The 16728-nt window shown below is 39.6% G+C and overlaps 3 protein-coding genes across 3 annotated transcripts in view; 1 reads left to right on the top strand and 2 right to left on the bottom strand.

Annotated features, from left to right (window-relative positions):
* Positions 1 to 3802, bottom strand: part of LOC144651798 (large ribosomal subunit protein mL38-like) — a 132588-nt gene extending 128786 nt beyond the window's left edge. Inside the window, exons 1-2 of the mRNA XM_078511797.1 lie at positions 3672 to 3802; positions 1319 to 1444 (exon numbers count right to left, since the gene is read on the bottom strand). Coding sequence (XP_078367923.1) covers positions 1319 to 1444; positions 3672 to 3795 — 250 coding nt within the window. The 5' untranslated portion in view covers positions 3796 to 3802. The remainder of the gene's footprint in view (positions 1 to 1318; positions 1445 to 3671) is intronic.
* Positions 3803 to 3862: 60 nt separating this feature from the next.
* Positions 3863 to 9483, top strand: LOC144649818 (short transmembrane mitochondrial protein 1-like). Its single transcript, XM_078509413.1, has 3 exons — positions 3863 to 3972; positions 5483 to 5536; positions 9021 to 9483. Exons 1-3 carry the CDS (start codon positions 3940 to 3942, stop codon positions 9114 to 9116), a joined length of 183 nt encoding a protein of 60 aa, XP_078365539.1. The 5' UTR covers positions 3863 to 3939; the 3' UTR covers positions 9117 to 9483.
* Positions 9484 to 10359: 876 nt separating this feature from the next.
* Positions 10360 to 16728, bottom strand: part of LOC144651701 (uncharacterized) — a 30287-nt gene continuing 23918 nt past the window's right edge. Inside the window, exons 6-10 of the mRNA XM_078511650.1 lie at positions 15621 to 15733; positions 15105 to 15220; positions 12518 to 12791; positions 12059 to 12191; positions 10360 to 11259 (exon numbers count right to left, since the gene is read on the bottom strand). Of these exons, the coding sequence (XP_078367776.1) occupies positions 11005 to 11259; positions 12059 to 12191; positions 12518 to 12791; positions 15105 to 15220; positions 15621 to 15733 (891 nt within the window). The 3' untranslated portion in view covers positions 10360 to 11004. The remainder of the gene's footprint in view (positions 11260 to 12058; positions 12192 to 12517; positions 12792 to 15104; positions 15221 to 15620; positions 15734 to 16728) is intronic.

The following is a 16728-nucleotide window of genomic DNA, read 5'->3' as shown; positions in this document are numbered from 1 at the left end:
TCTACAGTTGACTCCCGATAACTCGAACCTTCAAGGGAAATTGAAAATGGTTCGAGTTATCGGGAGTTCGAGTTATCGAAAGTCGAGAAAAAATGACTGGAAATAAGGAAAAAAACGGTGTTTACTGATTTTCTATTCATACAGCTTTGACCAGTGTACATTTTAAACAAATTTAATTCGAGTATAGAGAAGCCAAAAGAGAAAGGAACAATACATTTCTAAATCACTGTATAAAACAAGAACGTAACGTAACGTAAAACAAAGCGGATCAGCTGCGAACGTTGTAGGTTTCAAAGAGAACAACGCTACAGGCTACTGCTGCAGAGTTTATGCGATTTACTTTTTCGAGCAATGGTCAGTTCAATCGTTCTGGCGATATTCCTTAAACGTTTTCTAAGGTTGGATTTAAAAAAAATGGGTATCAACCTCTACAAACAAACTGAAGGTCTGTAGCTCGTCAAGCAACGTCAGAATATTGCACAGTTTGAGCTTTGAGGGGCGTTTCGGGAACGGCTCTGACTCGTGTACGTTTTTATTTCAAAATAAATCCAACGTTTTGGACTCACAGTACACTGTTTGTTTTTACTTGTCATGTTTTGTCAGACATGGTTCGAGTTATCGAGGGTAAAATTATATAGAAAATGACCTGAAGGGAAACGAAAATTGGTTCGAGTTAGCGGGAGATTCGAGTTATCGAGGGTTCGAGTTACCGAGGGTAAAATTACAGTAAATGTATAACGGAAATCCAGGGGAAATCGATTTTGGTTCGAGTTAGCGTGAGGTTCGAGTTAGCGAGGGTTCGAGTTATCGGGAGTCGACTGTAGCTTTATGCACTTTCAGTCTGTCATTTGAATAAATACTGAATAAATAAATTCATTTTCTTCCATAACAATTTGCCTTTTTCTTTCCTTTCTTATGACTTTTATAGCTTTAACATAACTTTTGAAAGATTTTTTATTGCATCAATCTGTGGATTTTGTGTGTGGAGATGAACCTGTGTTTTATTCTTTCAGCCACTGTGCAAATTATGAGGCAAGCAGGGCCCTAGTTGTTAGGGTGCTTTTAATTACTAGTTATCCTGAGTTTTTGGGTTCAAATCCTCTTCCCTGCCACTGGATGGATTTATGTTTGGTGGTCCCAAATTCAACTCTTCTAACTTTGTACAAATGTACATACTTTAGCCACCTGGTCAGCCTCCAGCCAGTTGACATTTTTACTGGATATTAGTTATTATTTTTTCCCTATAAAATGCTTTTTTTATCACTACATTGGAGTTCCAGGAGAATAAGACAGGTTTACTATTGATTGAAATACTAACATGTCCCTTCTCGAGCTGCTCTTTCCATGGGTGGATCTTGCCTGTTTTTCTTGTATGTTGCTGACTTCACTCTCCTGAGCTCTTTCCTTTTTGTTGGCAGATCAACAGTCCCCTGGGATTTTGAAGCTTTAAAAATAACCAAACATCTCATCATAAACAGGACTTGTGAATTATCTCTTTTGCAGTGTTGATTCTCCCATGGTTCTGGAAAGTTGGGGGGTATTCTTTTATACTGCATTTTGTCTCAGAGATCGAGTTTAAAAAATAGTTAATTTGGAAGAAAAATTAATGTAGCCTGCAGAAGCAATGAAAGATCCTTTAAGGTTCTTGCGTCTCTCTGATTTTTTCAAGGCTAATTTTAAAGCAATGTTGCAAGATTTCCCGCTATTTCTTTCTTGTTCCTGTCATCTTGGGAATTCCACTTTCCATCCTATCTGTTCCAGCTTACCGTAGAGCACATTGTTTGTCAACAGTCAAATGCCCAAACATCCGGGATTCTGTTTGATCAAATTCCCCACCATCTGGGCCTTAGTAGCAGTCAAATGCCCTGGGGTTTCCCAGGGGGGGATGATCTCGCTGGGAATTGACTGCTACATAAATTGATAATCAATGGCAACTTTTCCCTTTGAAGGGCAAGCAAATGGTACGCAAAGTACAACGGGGCTATGTCACTCGATTGCACAATTTTGAAGATTTGTGTCGACAAATACAATCAAGCCCATTTTATAACTCCTGCCCAGCCCGGGCAATTTTTTTTTATGCCCACTTCAAGATGGCCACCACTTATGGTCGTCGACTGGTAACTAGTACTGGTTAGCCTGCTATGCACTCCGGTTAGCCTACTATGCACTCTGGTTAGCCTACTATTCACTTCGGTTAGTCTACTATGCACTTTTTTAGCCTACTATTCACTTCGGTTAGCCTACTATGCACTTTGGTTAGCCTGTTTACGGTTAGCTATCGATATTTGTAAGGGAAACACGATATATAGTTAAAATTTACGAATTCTGGGAGCCCACCTGGTGGCGTAGCGGTATCACGCTCGCTCTTCAGGCAGACAACCCGAGTTCGATTCCACCCCGGGGCACATTATAATGGACGTATACAAAACATGGACCCGGGTCCATGGACCACCCCTGTGGACCCGGTCCATGGACCACCCCTGTGGACCACCCCTAATTTTCGAAAGAAAATCAAAGTGTAGAATGGGGACAGGGTATGAATTGACGGCAGGTACTAAAACACAAAACAACGAAATGAAACCACTTAAACGAAATGACCAAAACCAAATTAGCGAAACCACTGAAACGACCAAAACGAAACCGCCGAAACGGTTGAAACGAGCGAAACGAAACATAATCACTGAAACCATTACCATTAGCGAGAGCTAACTGTAAACAGGCTAACCTGAGTGTTATTCAGGCTAACCGAAGTGCTATTGAGGCTAACCGGAGTGCTAATTAGGCTAATAAGATCACAATATTGTCAAAATATTGTTAAAAACTGTGTAGCGCTTATTAGGCTAAGCTAGGCTAACTGGAGTGGCCAATCGGAGTGGAAGGCATGGAAGGTGCTCTCCGGTTTATAGCCTGAATAGCACTCCGGTTAGCCTAACTAGGACTCCGGTTAGCCTAACTAGGACTCCGGTTAGTCTGTTTACGGTTAGCTGGTAAAGGTTTTGCTTGTTTCGGTGATTTTGTCTTGTTGTCTTTGCCACTCGTTTCAGCTGTTTCAGTTGTTTCGGCGGTTTCGTTTTGGTGGTTTACACGTAGCTTGTTTTGGTCGTTTCGTTTCGGTGGTTTCATTTCGTTGTTTTGGGTTTTGGTACCTGCCGTCAATTTATACCCTGTCCCCATTCTACACTTTGATTTTCTTTTGAAAATTAGGGGTGGTCCACAGGGGTGGTCCATGGACCGGGTCCACAAGGTGGTCCATGGACCGGGGTGGTCCATGGACCCGGGTCCATGTTTTGTATACGTCCCATTATAATGAACATTTTCCTTTTTCCTCTTTCATAAATTTCGAAAAAAAAAAAACTAAGTGTCTAAAGTGGGCGTAAAAAAAATTGCTCAGCCAGGAGTGACCTGGGCCTGAGTAATTATAAATCACAAAGGATACCCCTCCGCCCCCTCTTGTGCCCCTACCCATTGCTTATGCTGCTAACTTTCAACTGATAAAACTAAAAAGAAACTTTGTTCTCTGTGTCGAGGAACACAACGTTTCTTGGCTAAGCTTGAGCTCCCATTCGTATCACTGAGCTTTTTAAAATATGCGAGCATCACCATGCATGCATGCGAGAAGATTGGAAGATGTTATGTATTTTACGAAAATTATAGTAAAATAAACCACTTACCTTCTGTGCTCATAGTACTTGTCCTTAATTGCAATGTGTGCCTCGAAAGACGCAATGGGAAAGCCAACAATTTCTTTGAAACTCGAAAAACGCACCAACTGCTTTTCGCCATGTTGGCCGCCATATTGAAAATGCTCACTGGCTGTGTATATTGCGGGCTCAATATATCCGTAATAGTTGGGTTTAGGTTCTCACGGTCAGGAAAACGCCATTGAGCGAAGGAGATCGAACGAACGATCGAAATTTGTTTACTCCTGTTTACTGTACTATGCCAACTTCAACTCAATTCGTCTCCCTTGTCGTAAGTAAATTTTAGATCAATATTACCTTGATGTTTATGTAGACATATTTTAGCCATCATCACAACCGAAGTTTACTGTTAATAACTTAACTGACGCCATAAAAAATGTAAAAAACTCGTCTGATTCAATATCTTTATTATAACGATATTGTGTGAGACGAGTTTTTTATGTTTGACAATAATAGCTCTTGATAATAGCTCTGTTTAGAGTGTCTTGCAATTGCATATAGCTCGCCCAGATTGCCTGTCTCAGGGATGAGTGTGGGCTAAGCTCAGTGAGCTGGCTACAGTCCCAGCTTTTTTCAAAGTGCGTGCATTTGGGAATCCACCTCTCCACCTCTCTGTTTGTTAAGACTTAACTTACCCAGTGATGCAGAGATTCCCTTCTTTTTCTGCTCAGGGATCAAAAGAGAAGAGAATCACTGTCCGGTAGGGTAATAGTGATAAGGGTAGCTATAGTGGCCAATCAGGCTGGAGTTTATCCCAGTTTTCACAGCATTTAGCAACTAGGAGTATTTGTACTCGTTCCTGGATGGATGCTAGTCGATCGTAGAGGTATCCCCAGCATTAAATTTGGCGGTACCCATTTATACACCTGGGTGAAGAGAGGCACTGTGAGATTGAAGTGTCTTGACCAAAAACACAATGCAGTCGTCCATGCTAGGGCTCAAACCCAGACTGCTTAATCTCCCTGGGGGGGGGGGGGGGGGGTACTTGACATAATTTTGGGTGGGGAGGTGCTGCCCGGCCTCCTAATTCCCTGACCCTGTTTAAGACGCGAACCTCTGATTTTCCTACCCTGTTTAAGACAGCATGCCAATTTTTGATACCCCGTATAAGACATAAACAAGTACCTCACTGGCTTGTTGTGGTAGTGAATTAAGTTAAGTATCAATGCCGAAATCAACGTGAGCCAGTAATACGGAAGAATTTGTGAAAATTCGGTTTGTTACACCTCTACAGGCATATAAGCCTATCCTGTTTGACTTTGGTCCATGTAAAGATACCCTGTTTAAGACAAAAATGGGTGAAATAAATACCCGGTTCATGACAAAAAAGCCTGAAAACCATACCCTATCGGGCTGTACATCCCTGTTAAGACCTAATAAGGGAATGCCCCCCCCCCCCCCCGGGCTTAATCTGGAGTCCGGTACACTAAGTGACTAACTATTAGGCCACCATCATGTCTCATAGAAAGCTACATGTACTTTGTAGCCCTAGGTAACCAGTCAGCCTCCATAATAGCAACTATGGTACATTTATATTTTTAATTAATAAGTTCTTGAATGTTTTTTTTTGGCCCAACCAGCTGACCTGTTATAAGCGAGGAAGGAGTGGAAACTAAAGACATTTGTTTGCTAGTCTCAATGTCATTTTGCTAGCAATTCTGATGTTTGAGATTTATTAAAATGTTGCATGTTCTGTTAAAGTTGTGTAGACATTGTGATGCAAGTTATATTATAACTTATTAATTTATGTTGACAAGTTATACTTATTTTCCTGAACACAGACTGGACTTGCCCTGGGCAATGTATTTGGTGTGTATTTAGCTCAGACGTATGAGGTAAGCTAGAAAAAAATACACAAATCTAATAAAATAGCATATCATTTTATGGTATTAATTTTATGTGGGTGAACACCATTTACCCGGCCTGACCAATCAATGAAACCGATATTCGATGAAAATCGATATCAATCAATAACAATTGATGCCAATTAATCGATTGATGTTGGAAATTGATGACCAATCGATGACGGAAAATTTTGTGACTTTTAACATGATTGATTTTCATCACTGTCATCAATTTTCATCGATTTTCTTCGATTATCATTGATTTTCATCAATCGTTTTTTATTTGGTTTGATTGAAATGGGTGTTATTTCATCAACTCAGAGGCTCTTAAAAGCGATCAATACCTCCATTACTCATTTTTGTGATGTACAGTTAAAGGCCAGAGAGGAGAAACCAGCTCAGCTTGTAGGTGGCCTAATTGTCCATGCTGATTAATAACTTTAAAAGCGTTTCCACGCTCTCCTAGCAATGATCATGTTTTACTTCTGATGAAGGCAGCACTGCTAAAATGTCTAGACTTTCATCAGAGTTCCACAGTGTTTAATTTTGCAGTTGTTGATGTAGAACTTTATTGACAGCACTCCTTATAGATGGATTACTTTTTGTTCATCATCATTTATTTGCTTCGTGAGAAGAATTATCACATTTTACTAGCATTTCACAGGTTAGCCTAACCTGCCTAGCAGTTTCAAGCAAGACTAATATTTTTATGGGTGGGAGTTGCAAGAGTGCTCATTAGAAAGGAAACACATGGGGAGAAAAAAGAAAGAGCACTCACTCGCTGCTCAATCCATTTTCCACTAACCCTTGGACCACCACTCTCCCCACTTACAGTATGTGTAGCTATTTGTGAAAATGACCAACAACTTACAGCTTCGCTTTGGCCCTGTAACTCAGTATTGCACTCACTTCGTCAATCGATCTTTCATTTTTATTTAAGGTGAAAAAATATCATATTCAGTCAGACTTCCTGTAAGCAGACACAGTTAGGAGCTGAAAAACTGTCTGCTTTGTCCTCTTATAGAAGGCGTTAAAATTTGAGTGTTTGTATGTGGCTGGGACTGTGTCCAGTTTGGGAGGTGTCAGTTAGTCGGGTTCAACTGTATCTTGTTTGTTCTCCTTCAATAAAACGATATTCACCCAAGAAGAAGAATGATAATTTGAAGCTGATGACCTTGTCTGTTTTATTATCAGTGGGCATTTAACCACAAGCCTTTTATCATTTCTGCAGTTTTTTTTTTTTTTTTTTTTTTTTTTTTTTTTTTTTTTAATGAATTTGCCAACCCTACTTACAACACTGAGGCTAAATACAGTTCATTACAACACACTACTTATAATACAAATGTTATACAACACAGCTACTTGCACTACAATACAGTCACCTTACTTAAATTACAATACTAAAATCGCTACTTACATCATTTACAACACGACTACAATTACATCTACAATCACTTCCACTTCTATACGATTTCGTTTTGTGCTGCTGATAATAATACAATTAACACAGGATTACATAACTTACAATAACCATTACTTACAATTTATATGGCTTAATTTATATACTTTGTTTTAAAGAATACTATTTGGCTACAAAGGAGTTACCCACTAAGAAATCTATAAACTCTCGGTATATTTTTTCCATTTAAGATTAACATTTTGGCTTTCTTCCTGATTTTGTGATTTCATTGCATATAATTCCAGTTGGTATGTATAGTTAACAATTTTAATGAATACTCGAAGAGATGGACGGTTGTTGTTCTTCCGGCATTCATAAATGTGATATTTAGCTAGAATTAAAAGATGATTAAGTAGTAAGAAATCTTCTTTTCTTTTCCAAACTCCAAAGAGCTTATCTATATCAGAAAGTTCCTCCAAAACAATGTTTGTATTTCTGCACCAGTCAATGAAGTCTAGCCAAAAATCACTGATAAATGAACATGTGATTAGTAAATGCTCGAGGGACTCGCTCTCTAATCCACAAAAAGTACATAATGGTGAGGCAATCAAACCAATTTTGTGAAGAAATGAGTTGGTTGTTAAGTATCTGTTTAAGATTTTATACTGAAATTCTCTCGACTTTGTGTCTATGAGTACCTTAGAGGATAGACTGTAAATTTCTCGCCATTCTAAGCACGCACTAGAATACTGCTCCGAATATTTCATTTGCGCAGTTGGAGGGGTTTCATACTTGGATCGAACTTCACGATAAACGTTTTTTGAAACAGCCTTGTTAATCAACACTTCTTGATTATTCAAACGCAATTTAATGTGATCATTTAGAACAAATGCTTTATTGCACTTGTGCCCACAGGCGGTTAAGGAATTTCGCCATTGTATTGGCAGCGCATCAATGACTTGCATCAGAGAAAACACTTCTACCGGTGTAAAAATTGAGCTACGAGGATTCTTAATGATTAAATCATTGTCGTCATTTATAAGATTTTCAAGCGTAATTATTCCTTTCTCAAACAATGTGTGACGGAAAATTGATTTATCATCGACACAAATATGTTTATTGTTCCATATGATTATATCCGCCCTAGAAATGTTATTCAAGCATTGAACGTTTACTGCAGTCGCTACAGAATGCTCAGAAAAAATTTGAAAACATTCCTCATAAAATTTTGGCAATTTTATCGGAAGTTTCTTTATATCAAATCCACATCCTAAAACAAGTTTACCCCCAACTGGTTTTAAATAGTGTAAGAGCAATATTTTCCAACTACTTTGTTGCGAATCAACAAATTTCTTGCAACACATGATTCGCTGTGTCTTTATGGCTGATTCTAAGTGCGGTGCCCTCAGGCCTCCATTTTCGACGTCACTTACAAGAGAAGATCGTTTTACTTTATCCTTTCCTTTCCAAATAAAATTAAATAAAATCTTGTTTGTTTCTTTGATGATGTCCTTATGCATGCATACTAAGCCAGCTCTGTACAGACTAATATTTTTATGGGTGGGGTGGGAGTTGCAAGAGTGCTCATTAGAAAGGAAACACATGGGGAGAAAAAAGAAAGAGCACTCACTCGCTGCTCAATCCATTTTCCACTAACCCTTGGACCACCACTCTCCACACTTACAGTATGTGTAGCTATTTGTGAAAATGACCAACAGCTTCGCTTTGGCCCTGTAACTCAGTATTGCACTCACTTCGTCAATCGATCTTTCATTTTTATTTAAGGTGAAAAAATATCATATTCAGTCAGACTTCCTGTAAGCAGACACAGTTAGGAGCTGAAAAACTGTCTGCTTTGTCCTCTTATAGAAGCCGTTAAAATTTGAGTGTTTGTATGTGGCTGGGACTGTGTCCAGTTTGGGAGGTGTCAGTTAGTCGGGTTCAACTGTATCTTGTTTGTTCTCCTTCAATAAAACGATATTCACCCAAGAAGAAGAATGATAATTTGAAGCTGATGACCTTGTCTGTTTTATTATCAGTGGGCATTTAACCACAAGCCTTTTATCATTTCTGCAGTTACCAAACCTACACAGCCTTGTGGAAGACCTGTTCTCCAGAGCAAAGGACTATGAAAAAACAACCAGAAAGTCTGATGATGGGAAAGAACAATAACGTTAAGACATTGTGAGGTTTAGATAGCAAAGAGATGGAGAGCAGAAATCATGGTCAAGCATCACCTCTGTGCCGTTGGTTTCAAGAGTTGCAGGGAACAATTGACACTCCTGACCTCTTGCAGGTGGACAGGATAATGTGACAGATTTGATTAATATCCAGATCTGAGTAACATTTTCTTCATGGAAGAGATAAAGCTTTGTAATAACGTATGAATACCCGGTACTTCAAGCATTCAAAAAGGGACGCCTTTGTAGTATAAAGTATTGTTAGTCACTGAATTTACTGAATTACTTTACGACTGAAGTTACTGGCTTCTTGCTGTTTTGTTTTACGAAATAAATAAACAAAAGTTTGATCCAAATAATTACTAAGTCAACACATATTATTTCAGCTGTCTTCTTCTGTTTGTCTACCCCCGAGAAACAGGTCGTCTTCCTCGGGGGTTAGCGACCAGACAAGATGGCAGAATTTTAGGCAAGTGCTCTTCAACTAGAGCCTATATTCTCCTATTTGTCGAATAATCTCACAAGATGGCGGAAAAGCTTCCTTGTACAAAAAAGAACGTTAAAAAGCAACGTTCAATGAATGTCGTTTTTAGCGTAAATTGAACTTTCCAGTCCGTTTTACTAGAAGACTGCCTTCAGGTCAAAGTGACTTACTGCCGCAGCTTATCCCGGTTTTTGCAGTATAGTTCTTGCTAACTCGGCTGGATTGAAGTTACCCCCCCCCCCCCTCTCTTAAAAGCCACCGTCTGAAAGTCTCCCCCCCCCCCCACCCCTCTTTCACCCCCGTTCGTAATAAGGTCTTACAGTATACTCCAGGGTAGAGAGAGACTGAAAGACAAAGTGTTCAGCCCAAGAAAACAACGCAGTGACCCCCACTAGCGGTCCCAGCATATAAATTGATTTCAACACTGGTTATTTACATAAAATTGGGCCAACCTACAAGTCGAAGTCAGTTAATCAAATTTGTACAGAACTATAAGCTACTATAACAGTAAGATATGAAATTCATATATGAAATTCATATATGTACTGCGGATATACAATTTAAGCAAATGAAAGATCATCGAAGTAATGTACTCAACTTAAGCAGTTGAGAAAAGCAAGCCTGAAAAAAAAATTCAGGCTTAAACGGGAACCGAACCCATGACCTCTGCGATACTAGTGCAGCGCTCTAACCAACTGAAATATCAAGCCAACTGGGAGCTGGTCACTGTGAGTATATATAACAGTGAGAGTTGGATTAACCTAGTCAATAGCTTTAGACCAATCATACAACAGGTAGCATCTCAGTTTTATTATAAATATATTCCAGATTAACTTATACTGAGTGGGCCGTTTCTGCATGCAATTAGGCTCTTCAAAATAGGAACCTTGTGCAAAACAGCTTGTAAATAAAGACTTTTCCTTCGACTTTTCAGTTGATCATGTTAAACTTTTTACGCCTTGAAACAGATTCGGCAAAAGGCATCTTTCGTGTCTATTCACAGCAGTAAGTAGAGTTGAAATCGAACAATAATTTTTAGTACTCTTTACCGATCAACATTTCAACAGTTTATATTTCTTAAATTGCCTCATTTTTTTTTGGCGTTTATCTCGTCCCTTAAAGAACTTTTTGCTCTTATTAATGGAAACTCTTGCTTTTTATTCTGTCTAATCCCGATATTATATCTCTTTCTTTTATCAACCTTCGGGCTTGGCGTTCCTTTAGAATCTAAAAAGTACTTTTTTTCACTGAAAGACTGACAAGCAACCGTCACAGGAATACCGGCTTTCCAAAAGTCGGGCAACAAATCCCACTTCTACAAGCCGAAGAGTTTCCGAATCTTGTCCTCCAATCAGAAATGACACTAGCTCCTTGACAGTTACACGTCGGCTCTACGTCATCCGGACAAGTCTTGTTTCTTAGCAACACCGCTGTCGAAAACAGCAGGTTCAGTCAATTCTCGGAGCCGGGCGGCCGACAGAAAAATGTTCGCGTTCGCTTGGAAGGTGTCTTCAGTGTCTTCATTTAGCGACTTTGAATCGAGCACGGTTAATCCTCGGAGGCGTGGTTCTGATCGAAAGAGATACTTGTTACATCGATTGTAGTCCTCGGCATCTTCGTTAGATGGCTTGAGGTCACTGTGATAGTTATCCTGTAGAATAAAAATACGTTGGGGATGTAAACAAATTTTATTTTCCGGCTCAACTCAGTTGAGTGGTTCTCTTAATTCCTTAGTTCTTCTGAGCGCGCGCAACCGATTTTCGAAAACCGACAAAACACAGTTCAAAGCCAGGATTCCGTTTCGGGAAGAAAAAGTTGAACAATAGAACTCTTTTTACACATATTACTGTGTAGCATCGCTGTACAAGTAAAATGTCTAATAATATAAAAAATACGCTAAATCACAGGAGTTTTGCTGAACACAATTCAAAAGTTCGAGACTTGAAGCACTTTTCGTTCCCAGTTGACAGAAAACTGTAAAATATCTAACAATTATTTCACGATCAGCTATATCTAAATAAGATAGATATAGCCAACGAGGCGCTACATGCCATCTCACAAACAAACGCGAGTGAAACACCCAAATAACTGCAACATTAGATGCGTACACCAACCATATTATTTAGTGGTCCATGGTATATTATGAGCTCATATACCATATCATATGATAAACCAGTCAAAACTCGGAATTTCAATAAACCATGGCTAGTTTTTAATAAGGAGATTTAAATCGCAGCCTATTAGAGGTCATTAGAATAGCGGGGGACCTAACTTAAATAAAACTGGGTAGTTAATAAAAAGTTATTGTTTACTTTTTTCACGACATGGTTTTGTAACTCTTTGATAAACTGATTTTTATTAAGGTATCTTTTGGGGCATAGAGTAAATGATCAATTCATTTTTACGGAATTTTACAATTTAGCTAACTGTAGAGAGAAATCCACTCCAACCTTTCTTGCCGTGTCAATTGGTGCTGAACTCGGTCTTACAAATGTTGATTTTCTTGACGGCATTACCAGCAGTTCTTCATCTGATGGAGACTCGGGCTCAGGCTGGACTCTCACGTCACGTAACTTACTTCTCCTAAAAAAAGTTTGATTAAAAAATGGAATGCAACACATAGAGCTTGATTTCGTCTACATACATATAAAAAATAAATAAGTTTCCTTCTAAATACGATTTAACACACCTGGGAAATATGCATGCGTAGACCTGCGTAGCCTATGCTACAGTGGTGCATTAGAAGACGGTATGTTCTTCCCAGTAATTGCTTGTAAACGTCAGACACTTTAGTCACCAGCAACTGCTCACTGACTGCTCTGGCGAGAACGCTTTTCTTTGGGAATAGTCACGTTCGGGACTATGCGTATGATAAAAGCAAGAAACGAGCACATATTGATATATCTTACCTGTAAAATGCAAAACCCACGATGGCAGCAGCTGTGAGGCACAGGGCCACTAACACGTAGGGAAGGAAGCTGGAGTAATAGTCCTGAAGAGTGGTTGGTGTGACTGTGACCGTCATCAAAGTACTCAGAGAGACAGATGAAGATATAATGGGGGGTAGGGTGGGGTGGTTCCACACGACTTCTTTCACGGTCACGATCTGTGTTCCGAGGTTCTTCTCCAGCGATGATTTGTTATCCAGAACTACTTTTTTGAGTACGATGGATGGCAAGTATCCTAGAGAAGAGTCAAAATGGAGGACGATTTAGGAGCCTTGTTTTGCCTTAACTACAAGCGCAGGGGTTTAGGAGTCACCATCATTTTCTAGATTTCAATGGAACCTTTGTCTTCCCCAACATGAAAAGTACAGGACATTATGCATATGGGCTGAGGCCTTTGGGATATTTGAACGACGTTGCTGGTAGAGCGCATACGAATTTGGAGGTTTGGTATACTCGGGAATGATCAGTAGTGCTTGTGTGGGTTTCGCATTGGTTATAGCCTGCGTTGCAGACGAACAAAATATATATAACCGGGGTTTTGTTCGTCTGCAACGCAGGCTACATTGGTTAACGAGAATGAAAAATTGGAAAAACCTTCGGGTATTTTTTAAGGTGGCTCAACTGGATTTTTTAGGGGTAACACTGCTCAAGTTTGAGAATTAACTACGTCGCCATTAACAATGCTATCGAAAAACGATCACCACAGTTGTATTAGATAAAGATGAAATTTTTTTATGATCAGTGTTATATTGTTATCGGAGTTGCCATAGCGACGAAATGACGCCATTACGTCTTTTACTTTCGCTCGTATTACTCGGCACCAGGAGATTTTTACGAAAATCGCTCAAGGGAGCTTGTACCACACATAGCTGCCTCGATGTTGGCAAAGTTTGAACAAATTCTGTGAGAGCGTTTTTGAAATATTTGGGGATGAAGTTTTCGGGGCTATAAAAACAGTCAAAAACATACTAACGAGAAAATGGGGTAATATCTAAAGAAAACGACGCGCCTGTGAATTGCAATTTTATCTTATAGTTTTTTTATTTCATTTCAAATCGTATGTAAAACAGTGGTGGGGATTGCTTTGGCCGATTGCGAGAAAAAAGAATTTGATGAGCGTGCGTTCCGGTGCTCTTGTTGCCATTTTTGTTTATAATTTGGTCTATGCCTTCAAAAGTGATAATAAATTTAAAACCGCTCGATGAATTTTTTTTAAAATTTGACAAACTCGAGGTTTGTCATCAATTGATAAAGCTTGTAAGTTTCAAGCTCATTAAAAACATTTAAGACAGTAAAATTGGGCCTCCAATGTACTGATTTTTTCTCGCAGATTTCGTATTTACAAGCGAGTGTCCTCATTATTCACGGGTATTGTTTTCAAGTTTCATATCCACGTGCACGACGTGAGCAAAAAATTCATTTGTATTAAATAGGACGCTCGACTGCTTTCCGAACAATTTTCCGAAACATGCTTACATTGCTTAAAAAATTGTAACAGCATTTGTCGGGCTATTGATGTCAAGGGCCTCTGTTCAGAAAACGAAAGCTATTATTCTGCAGATATTGTCATTGCTATTCTCACCCCAAGGCAGATAAGCATGCTTCGGAAAATGTTTCGGAAAGCAATCGAGCGTCCTGTTTAATGCAAATCATTTTTTTTACTGGAGTGGTGCACTAAGATATGAAACTTGAAAACAATACCCGTGAATAATGAGGACACTCGTTTGTAAACATGAAATCTGCGAGAAAAAAATCAGTACATTGGAGGCCCAATTTTACTGCCTTAAATGTTTTCAAGGAGCTTGAAACTTGCAAGCTTTATCAATTGATGACAAACCTCGAGTTTGTCAAATTTTAAAAAAAAATTCATCGAGCGGTTTTTAATTTATTATCACTTTTGTAGGCATAGACCAAATAATAAACGAAAATGGCAACAAGAGCACCGGAACGCACGCTCATCAAATTCTTTTTTCTCGCAATCGACCAAAGCAATCCCCACCACTGTTTTACATACGATTTTAAACGACATCAAACTACCATAAGATGAAATTGCCATTCACAGGCGCGTCGTTTTCTTTAGATATTACCCCATTTTCTCGTTAGTATGTTTTTGACTGTTTTTATAGCCCCGAAAACTTCATCCCCAAATATTTCAAAAACGCTCTCATAGAATTTGTTCAAACTTTGCCAACATCGAGGCAGCTATGTGTGGTACAAGCTCCTTTGAGCGATTTTCGTAAAAATCTCCTGGTACCGAGTAATACGAGCGAAAGTAAAAGACGTAATGACGTCATTTCGTCGCTATGGCAACTCCGATGTCAATATAACACTGATCATAAAAAAATTTCATCTTTATCTAATACAACTGTGGTGATCGTTTTTTGATAGCATTGTTAATGGCGACGTAGTTAATTATCAAACTTGAGCGGTGGTACCCCTTGAAAATCCAGTTGAGCCACCTTAATACCACGATTTAACAAAAACTGTACCAGTTCCCCACCCTCGCCCCGACATTAAACGCTGAATATGACAGACATAACTGACTCACCGGAACCGGAGATGTGTGGTACGTTACTTGGAAGCTTTACTTTAACTCGGACCCAGACTTTTCCGTCTGAGCCATTCGCGACTCTCATGATGACATGCGACATGTTAAAAATTGTCCTTGGGAGGAATAGAAAAGAGATGCCATTTGTCCTTCAACTTTATTTTTGTTAACACTTCAAACTACGTTCTCACGCTCATTGACATCTTGAATACAAAAATGCGATGCCTGTGATGGTAGTATAGATACCTACTCATAATTAGCAGAGTTTTTCACGATTTTAGTTCTTCGTCACTCCAATACTCCAAAGTTTTCTTTGGTATTGATTTTAGGGAACATTATACGTCAGCAAACACTTCGAATATCCTCAAAAATACTCCTCTGCGCACCAGACGTTAAACCGGTTCTCTTTTCGATGTTTGGAAATGTGATAAAGCATTGCCTCTCGAGCTTGATATGATAATTTAATTTTTAACTTCTCCTTTCCGTCATCTTGACTTATCGACTCATTACTGTTACCTATTTAGAGTAGCGTTCGGAGAAATCTGACATGGAAGAGGCTGCTTCACACAAAATTCATTGACTTTGTTCACAATCTCCAGTCGAACTTGTTCCTCCTTTGCTGTCGTCCACTGTGAAAGAGATACCACAATATCAAATAAAGAGCCCTCCCCTTGCTTTTTGAAGCAGAAGAATCGCGTAAGTAATTACGCTGTTCCCCATCCAGTCGAGATTGCAACAACAGTTTTCGTTCCTCCCCTGCAACAAAGAACACGCATACGATGCGTGCTTATCCTTCAATACTGCACCACGTACTGATTTCGAATTTCTCGTTGGTACTCGCGTAGGAGGCGCGGTGGCCTAATGGATAGTGCGCCGGACTCCGGATCGAGCGGTCCGGGTTCGATCCCTGTGTTCTTGGGTAAGGGCCTGTTTATATGGAGGAGAGTTGTCCCTGGTAGGAGGGTTACCCTCCATACCGAGCCACCCCGGGCGAGAGAGCTTTTCATACGTTTCTTTATAAATAGCTGCGAACTGTTTATATGAGAAATTGCAAAGTTGGCTCGGGGGGCAGGGTGACCCTGGGTGGAGGGTCACTCGCTTTGAAGGTAGGGTGACCCTGGGGAGCGAGCCAACTTTTTATTCATATAAACAGTTTGGTTATTTTCGCCTCGCCTACCAGGGACAAGTTGACACATACAGAGCATGCGCAAACGCTGCAGTCGACCAAAACAAAATTGCAGATATATTGAAATCGAAGTCGGCGGTAACTTTGTCCAAAAAATGGTTGTGGTCGATGTTTCAGCGCTCCTTATTTAAAAAAGGCAGACATAATAGATGTTTCAAAACAACTCTCGCCAGTCTTTTTAACCGAGAGGGCCAAGTTTTGGCTCGGTCAACAGGGACAACTTTTTCATATAAACGCTCGGCAAAAGATAGCTCGGGGGAGAGGGTAACCCTCCTACCAGGGACAACTCTCCTCCATATAAACAGGCCCTAAGACACTTTACTCTCATAGTGCCTCTTTTCACTGAGGTGTATAAATTGGTACCAACAAATTTACTGCTGGGGGTAACCCTACGATAGACTAGCATTCTATCCAGGGAGGGATAAAACCGGGGTAAGC

The sequence above is a fragment of the Oculina patagonica genome, chromosome 4 (assembly GCF_052425735.1).
Source record: "Oculina patagonica isolate OP01 chromosome 4, crgOcupat, whole genome shotgun sequence".
NCBI classification, from domain to species: Eukaryota; Metazoa; Cnidaria; class Anthozoa; order Scleractinia; family Oculinidae; genus Oculina; species Oculina patagonica.
The sequence above is the reverse complement of the archived record's forward strand: the minus strand, read 5'-3'. Positions and strand labels throughout refer to the sequence as shown.

Excerpts from the sequence above, each read along its gene's own strand:
- LOC144649818 (XM_078509413.1), top strand. The coding sequence starts at position 3,940 with ATGCCAACTTCAACTCAATTCGTCTCCCTTGTC. Across the intron at positions 3,973-5,482 it reads CTCAATTCGTCTCCCTTGTC|ACTGGACTTGCCCTGGGCAA; the intron begins GTAAGTAAATTT and ends TCCTGAACACAG. Across the intron at positions 5,537-9,020 it reads ATTTAGCTCAGACGTATGAG|TTACCAAACCTACACAGCCT; the intron begins GTAAGCTAGAAA and ends TCATTTCTGCAG.